Genomic DNA, 27,962 nt, shown 5'->3' with positions numbered 1-27,962 from the left:
ACTAAGCGGAAGATAAAGGAGGAAGTGAGCGAAAGAAGTAAAAGAGGCACAATGGCCGATATCGCGTAACAGTTGGAAGGGTTAACGAATAAAATGCAGTATGGAATTAATATATTTATATTTGTACACATATACATATATATTATATTATATAATTTGCTTATCTTGTATGCTGACATATGCGCTAAACTTAAACACTACACAGTTGGTGTAAATTTTTGATTTGAATCGAAAATGGTTAAAGATCGTTGCTGAGTTAATTACAGCAACAGTAGATTTAACTAAGTGGAAAATACACACATACATGCATAGTTAAAATATAAATTAAGCGAAGTTCAAATATGCATACAAAAAGCAGCGCTTTGGTTTTTACAGAAAACTAAAAAGGTTTATAAGGATAAGTTTAATAACTGAACTAAATCAGAAGTAATTAAAAAATTAGATGAAATGTTAACTTTGTTAATTTTTTTTTTTTGTGTTTAACATTAACATATACATTTCCTCTATCAGCTACATCTATAACTAGATCTGAAACCGGCAAACGGTAAAGTTTACGATCTGATATGGTACCGTTGCCTTGGACAATAACCAACAACCAAATTGCGTTTTACAAATGAAATAATTTTCCAAACAAGGACTTGATTTTTATCCTTCAGATGTACGACTGCTATATGCTACAATGGTCTAATATCGGCGATTCCGACAAATGAGCAGCTTCTTGGAGAAAAAAAGACGTCTGAAAATTTTCCTACTAATATCTTAAAAACTGAGGGAAACTCAGCTCGACGCGCTGATTATTTTCTTTCATTTTCTTCTTGATGCTCCCTGTTCGTGGTATTACAAGTGAGAAAGTACTCGTCACAGTGACAAGTTTGTCTGAAGCCGAACATAATATGCTCTTTAATTTGTATATAACAACAAAAAATATTCTAATGGAATTTAACAAAGGCGTTGCCCGTGTCAAATAAGGATACCAAGATAATGACTTTCAGTAAGTTCTTGGAATTTTGGTTATGGAAAAAATCCATTCATCATTTGAAGTCTTAAAATAGTACCTCGTACACTTCAAATTCAGCAATGCGTTCACTTTTAATGTCCATGAGAGGCACATTTGTTTACCAAAAGTATACTTCAAAGCTACGCAAATCGGTTTTCAATAAGAGGCAAACCATTACCGAGCATTAACCGAATCTAGAGCGACCATTAGGCACTCAGCTAAACACAAACAATCACACACACGCGCACATCAATCACTGCCGACGTCACTAGCAAATAAAGTGCCCACTGCGCCTACAAGTATGTTACAATATTTGTATGACAATCCCATAAATGATGCCGAAAGTAGAACGAGACTCGGGCAAATATATAATAGATTTCCACCTCTGTCGGAGAGCATGTGCAATATTTATTTGCAATACTTGAACGCCACAAAACAACAAATGCGCGCCAATACTTCATTGTGTATGTGTATGTGTGGATTTGTGCATATTTTTAGGTCAGTGCAGAGGCACTCACACCAGCAACAACAACAGCGGCAGCAACAATAAATTTCCGGCATGATATTACACGAAAAATGTACCTCAAGTAAGCCACATTTTGAAGCAAGAGCAGTAGCTCAACTTTATTGAGTCATAAGAGCCATTATATTTTCACATATGGTTATTTGGTTGTATGTGTGTGTGTGTGTGTGTGCATATATCATGTTTATGTAAACCAGGTTAAAATGTCATTTTATAGCCAAAACAACATTTACCCCGCAAGTTGCCACCAACACTGCTACCTCCACTTGTTCTTCTTGTTGTTGCTGCTACTGCTAATACTGCCACCTTTTGCGGCAAAGACAAGTATGTCAAGCAGTGTTCTGTTCTTGTTGGCGCCGCCTTTGACTAGTGATTACATTGACTTGCTGGCTTGTTTGCTTGTGTGTGTGTGTGCTTTGATTTCTCTCGCTTGACTGTTCATTTCTATGTCGCATTGCCTTTCACTATACCAATGTGTGTGTGTGTGAGCGCTGAATAATGGCCGGAATTTATTGTCATTTTGTGCAAAATTTGCGATGCTGCAAAGGCAAATGGCAAGCGTATATAAAGCTATAGAGATCAAGCCAGTGTGCGTCTAAGCATATGTGTGTATCTGTGTGCGTGTGTGTGAACAATATCTGCCATCTGAAATGAAGTGAGGCCACACGTGCTTTTTGCTTATCGCACAACCCATGAAGCGACCTACATATGTAAATATATAAAATACTAACGGTAAAATATATGTAAAAAAATTTAAAAAACTTTAACTTCAGCGCGCTTGGAGCTCCAATACCCTGCACAGCTGCATTTTGTATAGCATAAAAGGGTGTAAAAAAAGTATATTTTTTTCAATTTTTATCGGTCGGCTTGTACGGCAGCTATATGCTATAGTGATCCGATCTGAAAAATGTCTTCGTAGATTGTACCGTTGCATTGGGTAAAAATCTATACCAAATTTCGTAAAAATATCTTGTCACATAACAAAGTTTTCCATACAAGAACTTGATTTTGATCGCTTAATTTGTACGACACTATATGCTATAGTTGTTCGATCTGAACAATTCGTTCGGAGATTGTAGCAATGTCTTAACCAATAATTTATAGCAAATTTCATAAAGATATAGTTTCAAATAAAAGAGCTTTTCATACAAAACACAGCGGCATCTTGAGTACAAAAGGATGTTGGAAAAATTTCATATCGATATCTCAAAAATGTAGGGAGTAGTTCGCGTATATATAGAAGGACAGACAGACAGGCACGTCTAAATCTACTCAGTTCGCTACGCAAATATTTGACATATATTATATATATACTCTATAGAGTCTCCGATGTTTTTTTTTTTGTGTGTTACAAGTTTCGTGGCAAACCCTGTTCAGGGTATAAAAAAATTAAAAATGTCCGAGTAATACGCATATACATACACATAAGTACATATATGTATATCCTTTCATATGTAATATATGCTGCAACTTTTTTCTGCATATCAAAGCAGTTTCACTTACCCCACGACCACTTTAAAGCCGCTGCCGTCCCGTCGACAGCGCCTCAGCTATGTACGACGATCCATTTCATTTTCGCTGTGGCAACCTTTTTCGCTTTTGATGCCATTTTTATTATTTATTTACGAGATTCATGCATTTTTTATAGCCGTGGACATATGTAAATGAGTCTTCCGTATAACAGTATAACAAATACAAGTACATACCTGTAATAGAAGAGCGAAAAAAGAGGTTATTTTAATATATATGTAAATATGTATATATATGTAAATAATATATGTAAAAATCTCGACATAAAGTAAAGTGAAAAATCCATAAAAACAAAATAATTTAAATTAAAAAAGCGAGCATATCGAAGTGAGTTGAATTAGCTTGCCACAACACACACAAACGCCGACAAAGAGCGCATGAACTGGATATATTTCACTTTTTCACCATTATAAACTCTTATTCTCTCATTCTATATTCTTTGGCCTGCCAAAAAAGGGTACCATCAAATTTTGTATGACTCATAAAAGTGACCCGAAAGTGTGCCAACACCAGCCGGACTGCTTTTATCTCATTTGTTATAGCTGCTTTGACATCCGCTGCTCTGCTCTGCTCTGCTTCTTGGCATATCCTGCCAGCGCATTTGGCCCTTTCTGCTTTCAATTCTTGGCAAACAGCATGATGAAAAGATTTAGATAAATTATGTATTGCGCATAATTGAAAGTGGTAGCGCTACGTCCGCCGTTGCTAGAAGGATTCTTGGTACAGCGAAACATTGCTTACTCTACTTTAAGGCGTCTACACTCAATTAAGATAATTTTGTGCATTTTCGAACGGTTGGGCAGATTTAATTTGGGGCGATTAATTGGAAATTTGCATTTATTTATAATTTGTATGGCACTCACCACGGTAGGCACAAATGGGACGGTATAAATAATATGTTTTAGCGGTGCTCAGAGGCGATAAGCGCATAAACCAATGTTGTGAAATTATTATTAGCGCACTTTTAGGATAAATTAATAATGTTTTTAATTATGTTTGATGATACTGGCTCCTCTTTGAACCAGCCCATGCTTCTGATAAAGTTCATAAGTACAAAAAGTTTCATCTGTGCAACCTCACAGACGTCGCCAAGAAACCCTCGACCGATATTTGCAATTTCCTATATAGAGCCTCACAATGGCATAGAAAATGTTTAATAGTCTCCTCCTTTTCTACCTCCAGATGTTTTCTACAACAGTCGTTATATGGCGTTCATAGTCTACTGGCAAGTCTGCCTATTCCATTCATGCCACGTTTGCATACTTGTTGAGCAAGTCTGGGATTGATTCCACCGATACAAAGCTATCTTTATAACATATTTGTCGATTAAATATCTGCAAGTAGCCAGAGATATAAAAATACCCTCCGTTCCGAAGTCTAATTGTAGGATGATGCCTGTTCTGGCTAGTTCATCTGATTCACATGATTGTTAATATCATCTAGAACTAATCGAGATAGATATAGATGATAGATATGAAATGATCAGAATGACGAGACGAGCTGAATTCCCAGTGACTGTCTGTATATCCGTCTATGCAAGTTGTAAGTACAGTAAAAACTTAGATATCTAGACGACACTTGATACACATGTTTCTTGGTACCATAAGACGGTTGGTATTGCAGATGGGCGTAATCGGACCGCTGCCACGCTCAGAGAACGCCATTAATCGAAACCTGTAAAGTGTCATAGCTGAACTTCACAATAAGATATGAGATTGTTATTGAGTACAACGAATCGCATAACGGAGAACATGGGCCGTTTGTGACATTTTGAAAAAGTGAGCGTGCTCTCGGATTCAATGTACATATCCCCGGATTATAACCCCGACCACTCCCAATATTATGGTTTTGTTAAAAACTACTAACAGTGCGATAAATCATTAATATTATATTAGACATTAAATTTTACAGCAGAGATGGTACGAAATGGCTTTAAAGGTGCCGATTTGTGCCGAGATTTCGAACTTCCAGTTGACTTTATACTCGGCAAATATGCGAGTTATCTTATTAAACTAAACGTATGTTTTTTATAACGTTCCATCTTCGTGCCTAAAATAAATAAAATCAGGTGAAAACTGGAACTAGCCCCCATATAACTATTAACATTTAATATAAAATTGCGCAGATACATCAGTAGAGTCTACGGACTAAGAATTATATAGGTGAACGAAATTTCTTTACAAATGGCACTAATATTGGATTCAGCAGTGAATTTATTTTAAAAAACTTAATTGCTGTTGAATTTTTGTATTGCTAGCACTGCGCTATAACTATATACTATATAATCCACCCATTCATACACAGAAAAAGAGAACGATAAGTAAGCGAGCGCTAAATTGGGTAAAGCACACGCTAACAACTCTCAAACAACAAAAACAACTGAAAGTTTTAAATTTGCGAAATAACAGCTGAAAAAGTGAGGGTTAAATAAAGTAAAGTACAGCAAAAAAAAACAACGGTAATTTTAATTTAACTTTTAATTTCAACAACTCCACGCCAGGTGTGCGCCCGAAGAAGTTTTCACGACTGACGCTACTAATTACAACAATTTATTTTACATTTCATTGCAGATACAACGGCTGCAGCAGATCACCAGGGACGAGGAGGAAGCAGCAGCAAAAAATTAACAACCACAACAACAACTACAAAACTCAAACATAAAATAGCAATGTGATGGTATTTCTGCAACAACAACAAAACCAAATAACAATACACAGTGACACGTCGTAATGATGCTGCTAGATGCCAAAACAAGCGCATGTAACCACAACAACAACAGCGACCGAAGAAAGGACTACCAGATAACAAGCGACATTAAAAACCAGTAACAGGCACTTGACATTTTTAAAATGTAATCAAGCGTCAACAAGCACAAAGCGCACGCTGCCACTGATACATTGCCTGACATACATTTAGGCGCGCATACAAGTTTTTGCTTCTTGCCGCGCGTCTATTTTCGCATTTTACGAGCGTTTGACACAAGCAAATTAACAACAAAACAGAAATAGGTGTGGAAGAGATTGAAGAAATAAAAAGAGGAAACGAAGAAGGAGAAGGAGTAGCAGTAGTAGAATTCGAAGAAACAGCTGAAAAAGGTATAATAAGTAGGGAGTGCGGGTAGCAAGAAAGCGCACAGCTGCCGCATAACAAGCATGAAAACGGCGCTAGGAAATGAAATTTAAATAGACAACAGTCAAAGTGGACGTGAGTGCGCGCCTAAGAGTAGACGTCAACTGGTGCGAAGTCAACTTCCCTAGGCGACCTAATTCAATTGCTGGCTGCGCAACTGGCGCGCTGAATAACTGAATGTGAAGGCGACAAAACAAAACACAAAAAAAAATAATAGAAAATCAAACAACAACAACAACAAAGCTTAGCCTTCACAGAAGAGTATAAAGCAGCGCGCAAAAGCGAGCTTAAATACATATGTACACAACTTGATGAGCAAATGCCTGTCAGCTGGAATTTTGGCAAATAAATAGTGACGTTAAATATCACCAACTACAACAACAAAATTATTTATAATTTGGAAGCACAAATTTATTTATTCCGGGCTTTGGACGTGAAACAGTGGAACGTGACACAAATTTACAACGGACAAGACGAGTATTTCACAACAAGCTACGAGCCGGAATTTCCTGCATACCTGCCCAACAAAAAAAAAATAGCTTCTAACAAATAACGGGTGAATAAAAGAATAGAAAAGAATCTACAATAAAATGTGCCAAAAGTAAATGCCTGAGAAAAAAGTTATTTGTGTATTTTAATGATTGTGTCAATAACTTGGTGAAGATTGTTTGCATAATTTTAGGCGCCCGCATAAACAACATGACAGGGCAAGGCGAATTGGTGTAAATGAAAACATATTTTTAGGCGTTAAAGATACGAATAAGCAGCAAGAAAATTAAAAAAATAAACAATTTAAAAGTGAAGCACAACCGATTAAAATAAATATGAATAATTTACTTTATAGTGAAGCTCAAAGCTAGACAAATTACAGTGCGGCATACATTTAAGAGCTGAAACAAATTTCATCAGTAAATAAAGCACCCAAAAATTTAGCACAAATTTAGGCATGACATAAATAAAAATATTAACACTACATGTAAAAAAAAGTCCTAAGTATAGAAAAAATTTAAAAACTCTTAACAAAATAAATTGCATCAAAAAACAGCACGCAATAAACAATACCCTAACAAATCTCAAAGCAACACATAAAACTGCTTATTCGAGACACACAAAATGGTGCCGAATTGTAGAACGCGTAGAAAAAACACCGCCAATTGGCGAGCTAGTCTTCCGATGCTCAGAAGCATAGCGAATATGTTGCCAGCACTATTAGGAATCACATTAATCGCCGCCAATATTGGCAATGCAGCGGCAAAGATGGACACTGAACTCATGCAAGACGATGAACTGCTGATGCAAGCGCCAAAATCGGCGAAAGTAGAAGCACTCGTACCTCAAATCAGCCAAGTAGGGACCGACGACTCTAATGAACATTTCAATCTATATCGCAGTGAGTTGAAACGACTCTCTTATGAGACCATACATCGGATATTACGTGACGAAAATGAACCGATCTATAGACGCGCGGATGCGGCGTATCGCTATTATAAAAAGCGTGCATACCAGCCGCCACACGAGGTGGTACGACGAGCGATAGCGACAACGCCAGTAAAGAATGACGCGCCACAACCACAGAGTATGACACAGCAACCAGCGGCACAACACACGCTTAGACTCACAAATGCAGAACTACGCCACTACGATGCAGCACGTGATTATTATGGCAATCATAACGCCATCTATTCGCTTGATTTGAGTAATAATCTGCTGCAAGATGTGAACTTGAGCGCGTTTACACTGCTACAGCAAGCGGAACTCGCCAACAACTCACTCACCACTATACCACTCAATCAACGTGACGCATCGTCAAGCACCATCGTGGTACTCAATCTGAATGACAATCAAATTGTACAAGCAACAGCAGTGAGTAGCGCAAGCTTACGCGAATTACACATGAGCGGCAATCAAATCACTCAATTAACGCACCTTAATCTCTCCATGCTGAGCGCACTGGAAACACTTGATCTTTCGTGCAATGAAATCGCCGAGCTCGAGACTGCGTTCTTCCCACAACGTATGCACTTTCTGAAGCACCTCAATTTGGCTTACAACCGCATTGGCAGCATTTACCGTGAGACCTTCTACAATTTGCTCAGCTTGAATACGCTGCTCCTGAGTCACAACAACATTAGTGATATTGACTATGAGACCTTTCTGGCATTGCCGAATCTGCAGTTTTTAGATTTATCGCACAATCAGTTACATGGCGAAGCTATACGTGCACTCCAAGGCATACCAGATTTGGTGCGTTTATCGATTGCATACAATCCCGAGGTGGGCGCAGCTATGCAGGAGTTTGTCGCATCGTGGAGCTTGAAGGAACTGGATGCGAGCGGTACCGGCTTGTGTCAGATACCGGCGGCTTTGGCGCAGTCGGTGAGAATGCTTAAGCTAACCGACAACTGGCTGAAGGTAAGTACATTTAATTTTCTAGAATTCAAAAGATCTCGAATATCTATTTTAATAATCAAAACTGAGAATCGTCACATGAGGGATAGTAGACCTAATTTTGCATTTTGGAAGTCAAGATTCAAAGAAAATCTCATAAACATAATTATACGCGATTCTGGTTGGGACTCAATTTGACAACTTTCAGTTCATAGTATAACATATCGAATTATTTTTATTCTATATTTATTCTATAACTGCATCGTTGGAGCCCCAAATGATATTCACCATTCCACCGAAACTCTCTACATTTCACCTTTCCATCTGACATCTTTGAAGTTACTTCTAGCAGAGTTGATCGATCTTATCGTTGTTTGGTTGAAAAGGGAAGCGCAGTGGTCCCAAACCAGAGTCGGCTGCACTTAGCCTCATTCTGCTCCTGGGTGGTAACCAAATAAAGGCTAATCTAGCAACTCAGGTAATGTTTCAGCATGTCATCATTTCCCACGCGTACTCCTGTTTCCGCCGAATCCACTTATCCAATTTTCCGAAGATGGGATTTTAACGGCAGGTGCCTTGTGATGAAGTTGAAGTGTTTTGGTCTGTCCACCATCAGCACTACCCCAAATTAACTCTGTGGTATGCCCTGTGTTGCTAGTGTACCAAGACATGAGCCGTTCCTCTAAGGTCCATTGCTTCAAACAACACTTGAAAGAGTTGAATAGTCCGGGGCAACTTAGGGAAGTTGGGCCAAATCATTTGCCTCTTCGTTTCCTTCTATTCCTATATGTTTGGGTACTCAGATGTCATTAACCCAGTTACCTACTGAGAGTCTAGTTATTGCCTGCTTGCATAACTTGACGCAGTGAGAATTAGTGCTGGCGCTACGGTTAGCCTTAATTGGCTGTTCGGCTGTCCAATAAAGGTTTATGGACATGCTGGTTAGAGCAGAAGCCCGCTTGGCACTTTCTGTTATACCAAAAATTTCGGCCTGAAAGACTAAATTGTAGTCATTAAGTTTGAATTGACTGAATGGATTACTACAGAAGAAGGCCGCTCCCGTCCCTATTACACTCTTTGATTCATCGGTAAATATTTAGATTTCGCCGTTGGAACTGTCGATCACTGAATCCATTGTTTATTATTTTTAACTGTGGAATGAAAGCGTGTGTTTAATTTTTCATGGATCTCCTTTTCTCGGTCTAATTGCCAATTTAGTCCGAGTTCGTTAACAAGGTCAAGGATAATACCTAGCCCGTAGTGACGCCGAGTCTGGCTCCAATGTGATAAAATCATGAGCCCATTGGCCTTCAGTATTACATCTAACTTCACTTGAATAAGCATTGGTTAAATCGTTGCTTGGTTATCGACAAGGTATCTCTTCATTTAAGGAGAAAGTGTAGTTGGTGCCATTCTATGATGTCCACAATTTCTGGCTATAATATTGAACGTGGTCGTTGTATTTTGGGATCTCTACTATATTAGAAAGCTAGCAAAGAACGCTGTATCGCTCGGATCTCTACTATATTAGAAAGCTAGCAAAGACCCTGTATTGCTCTGATCTATCGGTATCAACATGCTTGTACTTTCACTCTAGGCTTTTCTAATTTGTAAGTAAAAAATCTTCTCTGTCTTTACCTGTCGAAAACTGCACTTAAGACCAAAGCTGTGCGTTAATCTTAGTTATACGCTCCCATAATAACTTAGAAACAATGATTGTGGATTCATCCAGGTATTCATGTGTTTAAAGCTGGCAGCTAGATTCCGTTACCGCTTTGTAGAACATATCTTTTCTAACAGTTTCTTAGCATATAAGGTTCATTGGCAATGAAATTTTGCATAAATCAAACTAATACTTAAGACCGCAGTAGCAATTGCTATAAAAAAAAAAACAGAGTCTATCACCTGATCACCACTGTATATTTGTAACACCAACAAATTAAACTTAAAGCATATGAAAAAAAAAAATTAATAATATAGGCCATCTCTTTAATTCACATTTTTATTGGTATTGAAAATTCATATCGAAAATGATTTCCAATTTAAATGGCATTTATGGTTTTTTTCTTTGGCCATACAAACATAAAAAGCATAACACTCCTCCACGACATTACGCTTCGATTATCACATCCACGACCAATTGATTGCTGCGGCATATTTCTTGCATGCGATAATCAAACGTCAAAAGGAACAAACAAAAAAAACACTTTAAAGTCGAGTTGTATTGCTCGTTACACCACACCGTGGCACAGCCAGGCACGCACACTAACGCGCGCTTGCAGAAAAAAACTTCTCAATGATGCGGCGCGTCTGTTCGTGGCAGCGTATTTGGCGGCACAGCTGAAATTCAAACGGCAACTATGAGTGGCATTCGAATGTCAAATTCGCTTTTTCTCACATTTTTACTGGTAAAATTTTTTTCGTCACACAATCAGCGCGAAAATAGTTTTGTTAAAAAACTGTTTTTTTTTTTACTTCAAATTATTTTCTCACATATTTCTACTGTGTGGCAAAGCAAAAAAAAAAAACAAAACGCGTGGGATTACGCACACAAAAATCGATAAATGAATGTATAAATGACTGGAAATGCGCGCATCCATCAGAAGCGTCTTTATGGTTCTGATAAAAAGTTTCACGAGTCGGTTTGAATTTCTGTTTTTTTTTTTTTGTGTGCATATATATATTTGGGTGTGTGTGTGTGTTTGTGGCTATTGGAGCGCACACAATTTCGGCGCTTTTACAGCAATTAACAGCATGTTAACACACAAACGCAGCCGCACACATACACTAACAGAGAGCAAAGTGGGTGAAAAAAAATTCAATCGAGGATAACAGTGAAAATGTTCACAAATATGAAATCAGCGCATGAAAATGATGAAGTAGAACGCACACAAGTGGGTGGGAAGCAACGAAGTTGCAAAGTTCTGTATAAGTCAAACACACATATACACGTATTAACTACGCATATTTCACGCATGAATTGATGCGCATGTATGTGTGTGATATACCTACATATGTATGTGCATATATCGATAAGCTTAATAAGGCGTAACACATTTGCTGGAAAGCATAACATTTTTTACACTTGAAATACATACACATTTACATATTTGCAGCTCGTTCTTGTCGGTGCTTAGAAAAAATTCGTAAATGCGAATATAAGCCAAAAAGGAATTCGGAAATTGCAACTTTTATACACTTACAAATTTCATAACAAATTAGTATTTGATGCAAACTTTTGCAGGGATCAATCCCAAGGAAAAACTGAATCGAAGACTCAGTTTCTGGTAGCCCCCGTTACAAGTCTATGCTTACGTCAAATAGAAAGCGTTTATATATTTTTCTATATAATCTAAGTTGAAAATCTTATTTTATCCTAAACTGAGTTTATAAACAGATTTGTTTGGATATGTTGACAGGCAACTCTAAACCATTTTAACACTAGAACTACGAACCGGTCACAGTGACCGATTGCATCATTCATTTATACCATATCCTCTTTATTCCTATTTAATATTTTACGATGATGTCATGATTTTTATTAAATTTGTGTATAGAATAATATTATAGATTATTTTGTTCTTACGCTTCTAATTTTCAGAGAGAATTTTTGAAATAGGTAAATAGGTAAGGTAAATCTTCGTAGTTCTAGTCTTTAAGGTCTCCGACCGATCTATATTCGAACCAGTTGAGGGTTAATTTCTTCCAGTTTTTAGAAAAATTTAACAAGCGTTTTTTCGGTTTTCCATTTGTCTTTTATTCAATTCATGTGGCAGCTATTTTCCACACTTTTGGATATTTTCCATAACATAGCTTTCCAATGGTCTAAAGTTGTTTGTTGTGCAACATTTAACATGCCTACCATTTCCTTTAGACTCAAATTATCATCTTTATCCAATATTGTTTGCAGTTTGGCGTCTTCAAACCTTTTTGTTGGTCTTCTACGTTCTTCATTTCTCACATCAAAATCATTAGCTCTGAATCGTTGAAACCATCTTTTGGATGTTGCTTCTGATAGAGTCTTATCACCATATGCCTCGACAAGCATTCGACGCGACTATGCAGCACTTTTCTTCAAATGGAAACAAAAACTTAATGCTTTCCGCAAATCATCACTTTCCGTACAAAATTTGACATTTTCGACACAATGAAAAAATATGATGTTGTTTGTTCAATGACTGTAAGGCCAACTAAACAGAAAAAGAAGTTAAGCCTCGTTCACAACAAATGTTCTCTACGAACACATTTATATCTTAACGCTCACTTCATACCGGTACATCTGGTATATGCTAGTGTAAAATAAAACGGAATTTGGATGGGGCTTGACATATTCGGTCCGATTCTGAACGTACACTATACAAATATATATGAAAATCGGAGTTACTCGAATAAGAATTCTTGGCAGTTATTCATAAATAAATGGCATATTTTCTACACTATAAGCATTTTGATTTTGCAATAAACTCTACACACAATGCTCGAGTTTAGCATTTAGAGAAATGTCTCTCAAGTCGCTCTAAAGACCACTTATCAAATATTACACATTAAAAGGCTTCCAAACGCCCCAATAATGGCTTAAAACCAGTTATAAACACCAAATCTTAAACTCGCGCATGCGGCACAACCTGAATGTACTGTAACAAATTTCGAGCGCTTGTATTGGAAAACGCACTATATTTCGTATTACCACAAATATTACTACCTTAAATATGGTGTTAACATTTAGAACCTATTTTAAGGACGGACATATTACAGGTAATCATACCTTATTAGGAGGATCTCAAATCACTTGTTGACTATTTTCTTTGCTGTTTTATTTTACAAAATATTTAATAAATCAAGAAATAAATGTTAACTTTCGTTTCGTCTAAGCCGCTTCCGACGAATAAGCAGCTCCTTAGGAAAAAAAGGACGTGTTCAAAATTTCAGATCTATATCTCAAAAACTGAAAAAATCTACTGCCGCGCCATTTAGAATATGCATTTTGGTACTTTATTTTGGAAGGCATAAACATTAATTTTATTCCGGCTTTATTATATAATATAATGACATATAAATCAATTGTGTATCGAAATTTTATTTACTCATCCTACATTTATAAAAACCTTGGTAAACATCACCTTGAAGCAATTTACCATCATTTATAGCATAAACTATAAAGCGATTTTTGCACTCAAGCTTTTTAATTTTACTTTATAGGCTTTTCGCCCCCCTCTATACAACGTGGCGTCACGTAGTTTCAAAATTTGCAATTCAACCCTGCGGCGGCCACTTTCGATTTACTGTTATGTTCGCTTACATAAAAAATTCTCAGCAATTATCGCGCTTCAATCACTCTAAAATAGCCACGATTTCTTTCTTATGCTCGAGCGCACTAAGCCCCAGACAAAAGTGAAATGCGCTGAAGCATCATTATTTAATATTTAATGGCTATCGAGTTAAATGTGAAATAATTGCTTGTATATATTTTACGGATTACAAGCTAAACAAAACATTATGCTGCTCATTACTTTTGTGCGCTCAACTTTTTATGCTCAAATATAAATATCTGTATGTGTGTAATGGTGTGGAGCGGGTCTGATGAGAATAAAACAGTGAGGAATTCGTTTGTCACTCGGACGCAGAAAAGGCGCCGTTGATGGTTGGGTCTGTTTGCTCAAAGTCAACAGAAGTAAGGCACAGAGAGACAAGACACGAAACGGCACAGAATCAGACGATTTGTGTTAAGTCAAGTTGAGGCTCATTAAATGAGTAACAAAGGAACAATAGCAAAAAATTTACTGGCGGAAATGAGTTATATTGTGAGACAAGAGTATAGCATCAAGGCAAAGGCTGCAGAAACAAGTGAAAAAAATTAAAGCTTAAATTTGCAAATAAAAGATATATTTATAAATTCAATTCAAGATTAATCTCCATAAGACCTGGCCAATGATTTTTAACTTCGCTAACTCTTAAAGCCTTGCTTTTTTTGCCTATTAAGAAATAAAAATTAATTAATAAACCCGCCTTTAAATTGTTTTTTTTTTTGGTTTTGACCTATCGCAAATGTGTTGAGGTGATTAGGAATGAAAGAAACCCATTTGCCTTGTTTCCAATAGAGAAATAATCATATCATTGCTTATATGGCGGTGGAAATAAACTCGCATTGGGGCGGGACAGTTTTCTGGAAAGAAATTTTTTTAAGAAGATTGATCTATGAAATTTTTCTTCAATGAACTTATTAAACAAATAGAGAAGCTTATTAAATGCGAAGCTATACTCGTATCGGCACTTAAAAGAAAATGTATCGGTTTTTAATTTATTTCATATAAAACTTTTTTTAGAGCTTGACCTAGAACCGACTTAGTTGTTTTGATTAAAATTGTCATTATACCAATGACCTTAGGAAACTTGTATCGTTAAGCTTTGTCAGATAACTCACTATGTGAAGCTAAAGTCCATAGTATTTGAATTCCGATATTTATGGTCTTATTTTTGTTCTTGTAAGATAAGAGGAAGATAAGAGGTCATTTAATTAAATACCTAGTTTTTGTAAAAATTTTACGTCCGATAATTCAGGTGCCGAAAATTTCCAGAAAACGTGTTTGTAAATTATGGTCCACCAAGTTAAAGTGCAAAATGTACAAATCAGTAAACAAATATACAAATAATTATAATTTTTGATTCATGAAAAGGTCAAGTTATTCAAAAATATCAACATTGTGAAAACACAAAAATAATCGGGTTAGGCTTCAAAGTGCCGATACAATCAATACAAATCCCCCAAGCAGTATCCAAAAAAACAAAAATCCAACAAAACTAAAATATCCCTGACAGCTCCAACACCGCGTATCATCAGTTGTTTAGCTTAGCACTCCCTTTTGGGTATGTAAATATGGGGATTTTTAGTTTAGGGACTTTCTTGTATGGGGGATTTTGTATTTCATTGAATTTTAGGGGGGATTTTAGCCTCTCCCGAAATAATCAATATATTTTTTATCAAATTTTCAACATTGAAACATTTTTAGTAATGCTCTAAAAGATTCCGAACCGTTTTTAATATTCAGTTCCGAAAATTCCAAAAAACTTTAAACTTACAATATGTAGATAAAAAGAAACTCACCCTAATGCTTCATATAAGATACATACAAATGTATATAGGTACGTTTACATACATAGGTACGTTAACAGTCAATACTAATAATCAGAAGATAGAACAAAAATCTCGCCACATCAGACTAATACCACAGAAATAAGTGAAGGGAAAACAACACCAAAGGCAACAAGCTCAAACCATTGCTGTCTGTCTACTTCCCATACATATCCGGCGCTGGCAAGTAGTCCTCTTTATGAGCAGCTCCTACACACAATGCCTAAAAGCAGGCTTATGTTTTTATAACAATACTTTTTGCTGGGCGACGGCGCCGCCGCCGCAGTCAGCAGAGCACCGCCGGCAGCAGATTTTCATTGTTATTATTGTTAGGGTTTTGACGATTATCCTTGATTGCGTTGTTTTTGTTTTCATTACGCTGCTTCTTGTTTACTTTACTCTTTTCAATGTGTGAATACACGTCACTATGTACAGGGTTTTCCAATAAGAGTAATATGATTTAAAAAAAAAAAATAAACACACTAATTGTTCAGGAAATTCAAATGTATTTTATTTCGTGTAAAGTACAATTGATTCTTGAAACATTTCTCGCAATATTCGGTCGTTGCACGTGCTGTATGGTACGTAGCCCCGTCTTATTGGAATAAGATGTTGTCAAGATCAACTTCTTCCAATTGCGGCCATAAAAAGTTGGATTTCATTGATCTATCTATATCGCTCCCCATTGACAGTAACGGTCTCGCCAGCTGCATTTCGAAAGAAGTGCGGTCCGATGATTCCACTAAACCAAAAACCACACCAAACTGTCAATTTAGGTGTATATAATGGTTATTCATGAATATTTTCTGGATTTTCTTCGTGCCAGAATCGACAGTTTTTTTATTTATCACACTACTCAGATAAATGTGAGTCTCATCGGAGAAGATGATTTTCTTAAACAAATCAAAATCAGCAAATTCACAACGTTTGGGTGGTCTAATGGTTTTAGTTCTTGAATGAGAATAATTTTATATGGATGCACGACCAAATCCTTTCTCAAAATCCGCCAGGTTGGGGTTAGGGACAGTCTCAATTCTTGAGAACGTCTTGAAATCGACAAATTGCGGTCTTCAGCAACACTTGCCTGAAGGGCAGAAATATTTTCATTACTTCGAGCAGTTCTTTATCTTATTGGCACTTTAAAACAATGTAAAAAAATGTACGCTCAAAATTCACAACAATTCGACGAATAGCGAGCACAGGTGGACAATTATTACGGACATAATATGGCGAAAGCGCACGAGAAGTGGCAATTGGAGAGCGTCTATTTTGATAATAAAATTGAATACTTTGTAAACTTTTTTTTTTGCGTATATCTTTCCATGATGAAATTGTAAACATAACCGAATACAATGAAAAAAAATTACAGATCGTGACATATTAAAAATGGTCGAAACAACACTTAGAAATCATATCATCCCTATTGGAAAACCCGATATGTGTGGGTGAGCAAATACATTTCTTTCGCTCTCTTTCTATTTGCTGGCTTGCATTTGTATGTTTGCCATCCGATGCTTAGCTTGTTTGCATACGCTTTAGCTTTATCGTTATTATCCCTATTCCAATTATACGGAATTATAAATGCCTGCCAGCCACCGCCAACATCACCGCCTGAGCCGCGCTCCTGCTTCCCGCCTCATCCATTCTTGCATTCATTTGTTCGTTTCGCTCATTTGTTTAGACACCGGGTAGGCAGTTAAGTGGCAACGGGTGAAAAGATTTTCTCATTTACACCACCTTGCCCCCAGATTCGTCGCGGTTTTACTATATTTTGTCTTGCCAGCCGACGTTACTGTTATTTCAGCCGCCTGGCAAACAGATTTTGCTGTTGTGGCAACTTTCGCACTTTATGCCTTGGTGGCAGTCACTATTGTTGAGTTGGTGGTTTTAAAAATGTAAGCCTTTTGGTGGAGTGGTTTAATGCGAGCTGCTTAGCTGAAGTGAATATGATTGGTGTAAAATCAATTTAGCTTTATCTCGCCTGTTGGCTTTAGCAGGCGGCAAACTGTGCGTAAATTAAAAATTTGTTATTCACATTAGTAGGAAATCTGCTAAAACTGAGCTAGATTTGTATCTATAGTGATGCTATAGGAACAACTTGTTTTACTTCGAAGAACAACACATTTCACTTAAATATTATTTATTTTGAATCACCCTGCTTTTCAATTGGTTTGTTCCGCTGGAGATATGCGAAAATACGCCTAAAAGTTTGCGCATGTGATCGTGTGATCTTCATTTCCATTACGGAATTTATTGTTTCGGGCGCCGCGCTCAAAGCCCGCGATAGAAGCGATGCAATAGCTTGAAATTTCTCATTCATTTGACGAAGGCCTCATTTAGTTTTAACTAAATTATTCTCTATTCTCTAACAAAGGCATAAACACGAGTTTACTGGTCATTCAAGTTTAATCCACTTCTACCAACCTTTCACAACTACGAAAATTTTTAAAAGACTTGAATTTGACAGATCAGTTGTATGACAACTATATAATATAGTAGTCCGATTTGAACAGTTTCTTCGGAGATTGCACCATTGACTTGGACAATAATTCACGCTAAATTTCATGAAGATATCTAGTCAACTGAAAAATTTGCCATACAAAGACTGTATTCTGATCTATCGGTCCTAGATGACTAAGACGCTTCATCGCATTTCGCTTATGCCTTCTTACTGCATGTGTTATCGTTATTAATGCCCATTCGGCCCACCAGTAAGTCATGACCTGTCACTAGGCCAACAGCTGTCCTGCAGTCTTTTCTGAACCAAGTGTGCAGAAAGCATTTGTGCATTCCGAACTTCTGTACTCTTCAGTTGGTCTTTTGCGTTCACCGAAATCTGAGCGACAAACAGTCCCAAATGAATTTTGGTTGAAATCAACTACACTCGATTCTCTTATTACTAACATGTTGAAATAACTGGTTGTTTGACCTAATGGAAGAATTTTCCTATTGTATTTAAAATAAAAATTAATTGTGTGAGTTCTTTCAACGAAAATTTTTCTTCAGCAGTGAACTATAGGTTCAGTACGGATTCGCTACACAAACATTGGTCGAAAAGCTAAAAAACACATCAACGTTCTAAATTGTCTTTTAAAATTTTAGTTTATATTGTTTCTCACTGCACCTACTCTAATATTGCGTTTATAAGCACTTACTTAAATTATATTTCCCCTCTCAGCACATTCATTTCAATTAGTTTGACATTGGCCGCAACACTAATTCTCGGATGTATAATAATTTCTGCTTTTCTTTGTACTACTCTTTTCAGATTATCAATTGCGGTGACTTGGATAGCTATCCGTTGCTGCAATACCTCGACCTCTCGCACAGTCGTATCGAAGATATCGAGGACGATGCGCTTGGCCGCTTAGAGATACTCGAAACGCTCTTCCTCGACCACAATCGCCTGCGCAAAGTGCCCGTCAGTCTACCCACCTCGCTGGAGCATCTCTTTTTGCAGCACAATGAAATCATGGATTTGCAAGCGCAAACATTCCAAGGACTCAATAATCTGCAAACACTCGATCTCTCGGGCAATAAACTGCTCTATTTGCCAGCGCTGCCGTTGCCCAAATTGCTGACACTCAATTTACGCGCGGCCGGCTTGCGGGGCGTCAGCCAGGCCATGGTGCATACGTTGCCGCGTTTGCGTGATCTGCTGCTCGATGAGAATCCAATTAAGTGCAGCGATTTGCTGAGCATTGCCGAGTGGGCTAGCCCGTGTAGGATTGTGGAGCGAAGCGATGCTGCTGACAGCAGCAACATTACGGAAGTGGAAGGCTATAATATCGAACGCAATAGTATTATGGGCGATTTGGGAGAGGAGCAACAGCAGCCAATACAACAACAACTGGTTGGCGATAATCGCATTGGCAGCACTGGCGACGGCGAGGAACAAGTAATTGCCCTGAGTGCAAGTGCAGCTGAATTGGGTCAGCAAAAAGGCGATGAAGCTGCGGAGGTGGCGAGTGCGAAAGCCACGGATTCAGCGGAAGCAGCCGCAAATATCGAATTGAAGCAGAAGTTTGTGCGGATGCACAATTTTTTCGAAAAGTTTAAGAGTAATTGCAACATCAAAAGACAAACGGCTATACGCGCTCCAGTGCCCGCACCCACACCCACTTGTGCTGTTGAGTGGGAGGCGAGCGGCGAGCAAGCGTTGCTAGTAGAGGCAGCCAACGGAGTTACGACCAGCGAGCGCACATTGAATTTGCCAAACGAATTTCGAACGCAAAGCGAGAAATTAAATGTGAAAGCAACCGCAACAGCAACAACAACAATGATGCGAAAGGAGGGTACGCTTGGTGAAACTATGAGCAGCAGCGTTGAGGCGAAGGCCAAAGCAGGCGCGCCGCGACAGAAGAAGTCTAAGAAAGAGGTGAAGAATTTTAAAGCTGAGATAAAAGTTTTCAAGTTTAATCAAAAGAATTTTACGCCTGAAATGGCAGAAAGTTCAGAGGCAACAACAAAAGATATAAAAACAACAACATCAGATACTACAGCAACAACGCTTGCAACGGAAGTACTGTTTGAATATAAAACACAAGTCTCTAAAACAACCGCTAAAACAACACCAACTACAACAAAATTCCCAATAACAACAAAATCTGCAGTAACAACCAGATTCCCATTAACAACAACAGTGAAACCAATAGCAACAACAACAAAAAATACAGGAGCAAATGAGAACGTAAATGTAACAGTACGGACCGCAAGGGACGAAAGCGGCATTACCACAGCTACAACAACAATGGCAGAAACGCAAAACCAAAGAACAAGTGAGGCAACTACAACATCGGCAGTGGCAAAAACTTTGCAGCAACTTGTAACTGTTGCAGCAGGAAGTGGTGCGGCAAACATTGCCAATTTATTGCGTCAACAAATTACTGCAACAACAGTGCCTGCGATGGTAGTAAACAGCAGCACAACATCAACTGTACTAAAAACGTTCCCAACAGCAACAACAACGCTCAAAACAGTTGAAGCACACAGAGACGCGCCAAAAACTATGTTTGTTGCAACGTTGCAAGACCCAAATAGTGACGTTGAAGCGAGTGATGCACAAACAGCTACAACAACAACAAGCGCGTTAAATGCTAAACTGACAGCGACGTCATCATTAAATAATACCAAAGAGATTTCCGTTAACGAAAAACAGCAGCGAGTAGATAATTCAGCTGCAACTACAACAAATAGCGCTGACGTTGCAACTTCATTGGAAATGGCAAAAAATGCCAGCACAGCAAGAACGGCACAACAGCTGTCGGAGCGAATTTCAGCAACGCTAACAACTGACAACAACAACACTTACATAAAAACAACAAAATCCACGTCAACAACAACAACAAGCACTCTACAAGCGACTACAAGCACTAAAGTTGTAGCAGCACGATACTTGCAAATGAAACGCTCACAAGCAGTGCCAAGCACACGAGCAACGCATGCAACAAAACTTGTGGCAGCAACAAAGTTGATAAACACAGCCAAAGCAACATTTGGGCAAATGAGGGTTGGCGCGCTGCAAATAGGTCAGAATGACGCGGCAAAAAGCGAATTGACAACACAAAAGGCAGCAGTATCAGTAGAAATAACAACAACAACAAAAGTTATGCCAACAACACAACTGTCACAGGCAACGATACAGACAATGTCACTGGCCAAACAGAAAGTAGATAGTAATTTAACTCGAAATGACAGCGACAATGATGAGCATAAAGTGCAGGCAAACAAACAAGAGGTGGCGGAAGAGGCGGACGAGGAGCAAAGCAAGATAGTGGCAACAACAACAATGTCAGTAAACGAATTGGCAAAGCCAAAGACAACACAATTTTGGCAGCAACATAATTTTAAACGGGCAAATCCGTATCCAAACGACTTTTCCGGTCAGCGACGGCACTTGGCGGAGGAGCAGAAGGAGGCAAATAGAAGCGCTACAGAGCACAACGTAAAAATAGACACCACAATGCAACCAACAACAATCAGCACACATCCGCCAACACACAAACACGAGCCGCTACAGCTGCACATACGAGATCGACATTTAATTGGAACACCGCTGCTCATGCACCGCGGCCAAAATATGCTGGTGGAGGCGGCTGAGCTGCTTAAGCAAACGACTATGACGGCAAAATCAACAACAACAACACCACCACTAAAACTCAGCAAAGCAAGCACTTTGAAGATAACAAACGAGCAAGCTTTGGCCAAAAGCCAACCAACGGAAGCCGAACATCAAGAGTACAGTCACCCCAGCGAGGGGCAAACAGTGGCGCAGCAGCAGGTGAGTGCGGTAAAGGCACATCAGCAGTCAAATAACTTCACTCATATAGAGCGCTCACAAGCGGAAGCAATAAACATGCAGACAAATATGACGCCAGAGCATAGAGTTGGCGGCGCGGAGCAAATGGGCAACCAGCAACAGCAAACACATCTTAGCGATAGTTCTGCAGATAAGCAAATGTTGCAAGGAAAAGCAGTGGATATAAACAAATCAACAACAGCAAAGTGGTTAGAGACCACTGCAACCACAACAGATAACATAAACAACGAGCAGCATAAAGTAAAAGCTAGTGGAGCGAACAGTAATAGCAGGCGGCATGAGCTGGAGCGTAAAGTGTTGCCAAGGAAACACGACGATATTGGCGGCGGCGGCGTTAGTGGCAGACGCAAACCCACTTTGATTATGAAGAAAATGACCATACAGACGCAACACACCAAGCATACACAAACGCCACAACAGCAGGCGCACTACATGCTCAATACGCCTCGCGAAAATGAAGCAGTCTTGCGCGATCGCGGCAATGCGGCCGCCGCAGGTATACCACACGCGCTCGCGGGCAAACTTTTAAAATCGAATAGCGAAGCAGAAGTGAATGGCAATACACAGGACTGGTTGGAAAGCGGCAGTGAGCTAGCGGAACTTGCGGCTACGCTTAACATAGCGCAACATAAGCACAGCACAGTTAACACGCCCATTATTAGTGATAACCACGCGCACTTGCTCGCCGCCATGGATGAGGTTGCTACGCTGCAAAACATGGATGCGCCCACAGCACAGCACTCGATCAGTAGCCAGCGGCGCGACCACGAGCCACTGCAAGTACAAGAGCGCGCCGCTCTGCATTCACAAAGACAACAATGGTTGGATGTGCGGAAAGTCGGTGGCGGCACAACGCATCCAGGCATTGTATTGTTACTCTCGTTTTCACTGCTCGCTGTGCTCTTAGTCGGACTCATGCATGTCTATCGCTGTGATGTGTTGCCATGGCGCCGTCATCTGCTGTCACATCAACAGCGACCACATTTGCAGCGGCAATTCAATGGCGGCGCCGATGATGACGCGCATAGCTTCTTGCATTATCACAACAATGGTGAGGGCCAACAGCAACGCGCACAGCAACCGCCACGCTGGCATCATGGTGAACGCACAAGCGCTAACTACAGCTCACCATTGCACAACTTACATGTACGCGAGTTGCAAAAGACATCCGCCGTGGAAGTGGACGCGGCAACGCGCATCACGCGCAGCTATTATGATGTTCGGCCATTCGAAAAGCCTACTGCGGTCGCGCGCCGACACGGCAGTACGGGCAGCAACGCCAGCGGTGGCAGTGGTCAGGTCTCGCGCAACAGCAGCAGCAGTCTGAGTAGCACACGGTCGTCCTCCACAGCGGGCATATTGGACGCTGACGATGCTTTCTATGTGGAAATGGCATCAGAGTGCGGTCAGCTGGGTGGTTGTGTTAGCGCGAATGATGCCTTACACTGTGACATGCTGCCAATGGAGTTGTTGACAGTCACATCGGCGTGCAAGCGCAATGATGAATGCAATGCCGACACAGCTTTGCATGACGCTGCGAGCCAGCGTACGAATGATGCGAATATAGATGTTGAGAGGAATACAGTGATAAGCGCTAATGGCGAAAAGCAAGCAAACATGGCGCAGTCATGTGGTGGCAATAGCGCGCCGTTATTCAATGACAGTCGAAGAAAAGTAAGTGCCAAAACAGTAACAGCGTCGTCATCTTCACGTAAATTCGATCTGTGGTGACAAGCGATGTTCCAGCGACAGTATGCGCCGTTCCAATAAATTTCAGTACAGGTGCAAGTGCGAGCAAAGAGCAAGAGAAAGAAAGAGAGCGGACATATGTGAATGAGAGGAAAGGTCAACAACAAACAAGCAAATAACATGTGGCCAATAGAGCAGTAACAGCTAACAGTTGACAGCTGACAACTGAAGTTGAAACGTAATAAATAGCAACAATTGGTAAATGTTTAAATCTATTGGCGTTACTTAAAGGCAGTTATTATGTAAGTATACAATTTAGACAAAGTGTTAGTGATAGCATGTTGTATAGAAATTAGTATAGGAAACAATTTAGGATATAAAAGTTTGAAAGTATATTACGTACAATTCAATAACAGATAACACAATGAATAATGTTTGTAGTGATAGAAAACTAATTATAAATCGAACCATGAAAGTAAGAAATAAAAAATGGGCGCAAAGTAAACTTTCAATTGCCAACAAGTTATTTCCAAAAACATCAACACAGAATATAAACATAATGTAAATAAAAATATGTAAAACTAATTGATTTCAAAATTTTTAAATTTAATTGTAAGTAATTTTTATGAAAAATTCTTTTATTATTTTCACAAAAAAAAAAGTTTAATCTAGAAAAGTAATATTGTAACAATAATAATAAGACATGTCAGAAGATCGGCAGAGGCAGATCTCTCAACAACACGCTAAAACAAAAACCGGTACAGTTTTGTTAAATACCGCTATTTTGACGGCTTCAGAGAATTAAGGTTAAGTTCATTATTACAACCGAGTGCAAAATTCACTCAAAATACAATAAACTTCCACACATGATAAAATGTATACAAATCTGATAGTTTTTCTAAAAAAAAATTAAATTTATGTTCAGAACCTCTCGCTAAATTTTATTATAATATCAAGAAAACAATTAGAAACGTGAAAAAGTTGCCAAAGAAAGCAAGCTATTTTGAGAAGAAGTCAATATATAACCCACTCAGAGAGAAGCTTCAACAGCAACTAGCTGCTTCTTGATCGATCTAAATTGTATTTTAGAAACCATGTGCGGAAAGATATAAGTACTCTGCTTTCTCCAAAATTTGCGAGTCTACACCCAATTTTTAGAAGTGAGCACGCGAATATCTTAGAAGTTCTCTTCTCCGTCTCTTCGTACACAGAATATTGAACACCTTAAACCATCGGTTATAAGAAAAGAAAGGAAAAACTTCATGGTTATAATGAACATAAACCCTATTGAAGATATGCTAGTATATTCTGGCTCAGTCGAACTGCTTTAAGAAACAGTGATTTTCATGAGTTACAGGACAGTCTCTATCGACGCTCTCTATCGAATACAACTTGACCTCAGCTACAGTTAGTCATACACCACTGCAGCTATGAACATCTAGTGAATTTGAGTCACCAAAATATTTCTTCCAAAAACAATCCAACAATCTGTGCCTTCAAACAATCACTGATTAATGAAGCTTCACTATAACCTATAAAATGAATTTGCTTCGAAGAATGAAGAATTCAACCAAAAGTAATAAAAAAACACAAATCTGCCATGAATCGACTATCAAAAAGACTAATCAAATAAATCAAAACCACGGCTATTCCACCAAACGACCAACCACAAGCCATACATTTGGATGCGACAAAATAGTTTACTGCATATAAACAAAATTACAAATGATGAAAGCGAACGCGTGAAAAAACCACCACCACAACAGCTGGAAAGAGTCAGCATTGTCAGGGGGGAAATAAGCTGAACCCTCCGTACACTGCACCACTTTGGTCAGCCGCCCTCTCAGAGCTCCTTAAACACCTACAAATCGGTGGACCAGCACATGAAAGAGCCAACAAACGTTTCGCACATAAAATTGTCTCTGAAGTGAGCTGCTGCTTTGGTCAACTGATTTATAGTTTTGTATGCGTTTCACGTACAGCAACAATTTGTCATAAAGTCTCATATTTTCGCTTTCTTATTTACTCTTTTCCCTTTGCTGACTGACCTAGTTGTTTTTGTTGGTGCTGCACTTTTACTTGTTTTATCAGTCACTTTCTCTATTTGAATCCAGCTGCTATGGGCCACATCAGTTTCTTTGCACATCAATAAGTGCTTTAGGTGTATTTGTTGGTGTCTGTGTGTTCCGCTTCAGAATTTATGAGCTATTCTTATGACTTTATGTGATTCCCGGTGTATTATTGTAGTGCCGGATTTGCCATTTATGGGTAATTTTGGCGAGCTTAGCCTTAAGCGATTCCCTAGCAGTTTAAATCATTTGGAGCTTTATGGTGGAATTATTATGGAATTGCGCTGGTAGCAAGCAATTTTCTAAGTGTGTTGTATGTAAGTAATGGCAATTATTTTACATTTAAGCTAAAAGTTCATAAAACGTTTATTATCAGTTTAAGGATTTTGGTGTTAGTATTATTTTATGGTCTCTGCTTTCTATGCCTCGAAATAAGGTGATCCTGTAAAAATTAGATGTTAATATCTATGTCTATAATTAGAGCCGATGCACGTATCCCACATATGTGTGTTAAGGTTTTTGGGAAATATACAAATATTTCTTTTGATCGAGATCAAATAACTCTTTTCAATTTATTTTGACGGTTTTTGAATAAAACTTCAATCACGGCTCCACACGTATTGAGCCACAACAAAGTGAGCTAATTTCTGCGTGTTCCATTAATTTTCCGCATATACCATATCTGGCGGTACATCGATAACTGATCTCTGAAAATCTGACAATGCCACCTCTTTTTGGCATCACAACGAATAGTAGTCTTGCAGTAGAAACAAACCCAAATCTGAATGATCTGAATTTCGATTCGCTTTAAAATGTCGGATAATAGTTTTATCTAATGTGCCACTGTTTCTTGTTTTCTGAAAACATTATCAAGAAAGCCACTTAAGAGCACAGTTTCCCACTAGACCCATTCTAACTTTTAATTTACTAAGTACTTAATCAAGAGTTTATAGATCTACAATTGCTGTTGATAGCCCAAATAATACTTATGAGACATAGGTAGCAGAAAGTGCCAGCTTTTCCACTCGTAATATGGTAATGCTCGAGCTTTGGTTGATTAAAAAGGCAGGCCCAAAAATCGCATCTTCGGATACAACTGCACATAAGTCATAAATACGAGTATAACCCTCATAACCCAGACAAATCAAATAGGCTTAGTAAAGCATCTGGGTTGATGGTTGTAACATATTTTCTCAGCGGTTTCACATGCTCGATAGCCTGACTTCCTCTTCTTGCGATTGCGGCGCCATGAAGGAGTAAGTATGTGCTCTGGAGCTCTGCTCTTTGGCCACAGAAGCAACACAACTCAGTGGAGCATTCATCAAATTTGTGTAGATAACAACTTAGCCCGCAGTGACCTCAATCTTTCTTAATTTGTTTCTGGGGAAAAACGATTGGTTTCTTAAACCGTTTTGTATCGAACTTTCCCAGCAGTTTATTGGGTGCTCCCGCTATCTCTCCCAATACATCATATTGATTGAGTAGACCTGGCTATGGAACGAACTCAGACATCACTAAAGCAACACGATCTCACGAGATTTGTAGGTCGTTGTCACGTCTATTGGCCGTCTCAACAAGTTTGTTGTAGGCAAAAAGCGCTTTGTCGACATGTAGCGGTCTTTTGATTCAGCTTATAGGAGTTTTTAGGTGCCACAACTGACCGACGTTTTAAGCTGTCCAAGTGTGATCATTCTTAGGATCGACCACCTAACCTAACCTAACCTGTCCCGTATTATGAGTTTATTGATGCTTTAAGCAAGTAGACAGAAGTGATTTATGATTATAATGTCCTGATTTTTAAATATTAGTTTTGTGGCTGGAAATGACTTAGACTTTTTGTCGAGCACTTTGTTTAAACTCAAACTAAGTTTAACAATTATTCTATAGTTATGAGAGATACAGTTGAGAGACTTATGATTTGATACTCGTATGCATAAAAGTTCCATGCGTAAATTTGCAACATTCTAAAATGCTCTCTTAGTTACACTTTATACTCCCAATTCTCAGCATACATTTTATATTTATCTCTACATATTCTCTCACTTACTCTATAATTAAAACTAGTATCGCCCATCAGATAGTACTTAACTCCTTCGGCAGTCAATAGACGCGTAATAGCGTAGGTATTTTATTGAGCTCACAAACAACAAAAGCAAGAAAAGCAAAAGGCAAAGGCGATAAATTAAATT

At 38.6% G+C, this 27,962-nt stretch overlaps 2 protein-coding genes across 2 annotated transcripts in view; one reads left to right on the top strand and one right to left on the bottom strand.

The window, feature by feature from the left end:
• Nucleotides 1-27,962, bottom strand: part of timeout (circadian regulator timeout) — a 411,432-nt gene that overhangs the window by 229,112 nt on the left and 154,358 nt on the right. The gene's annotated exons all lie outside the window — the stretch shown is intronic.
• 2mit (leucine-rich repeat-containing protein 2mit) lies at nucleotides 5,624-27,393 on the top strand. The gene is made up of 2 exons (XM_036361598.2): nucleotides 5,624-8,591; nucleotides 18,965-27,393. Exons 1-2 carry the CDS (start codon nucleotides 7,293-7,295, stop codon nucleotides 23,744-23,746), a joined length of 6,081 nt encoding a protein of 2,026 aa, XP_036217491.2. The 5' UTR covers nucleotides 5,624-7,292; the 3' UTR covers nucleotides 23,747-27,393.

This window comes from Bactrocera oleae, chromosome 2 (genome assembly GCF_042242935.1).
Source record: "Bactrocera oleae isolate idBacOlea1 chromosome 2, idBacOlea1, whole genome shotgun sequence".
Lineage (NCBI taxonomy): Eukaryota > Metazoa > Arthropoda > Insecta > Diptera > Tephritidae > Bactrocera > Bactrocera oleae.
The sequence above is the reverse complement of the archived record's forward strand: the minus strand, read 5'-3'. Positions and strand labels throughout refer to the sequence as shown.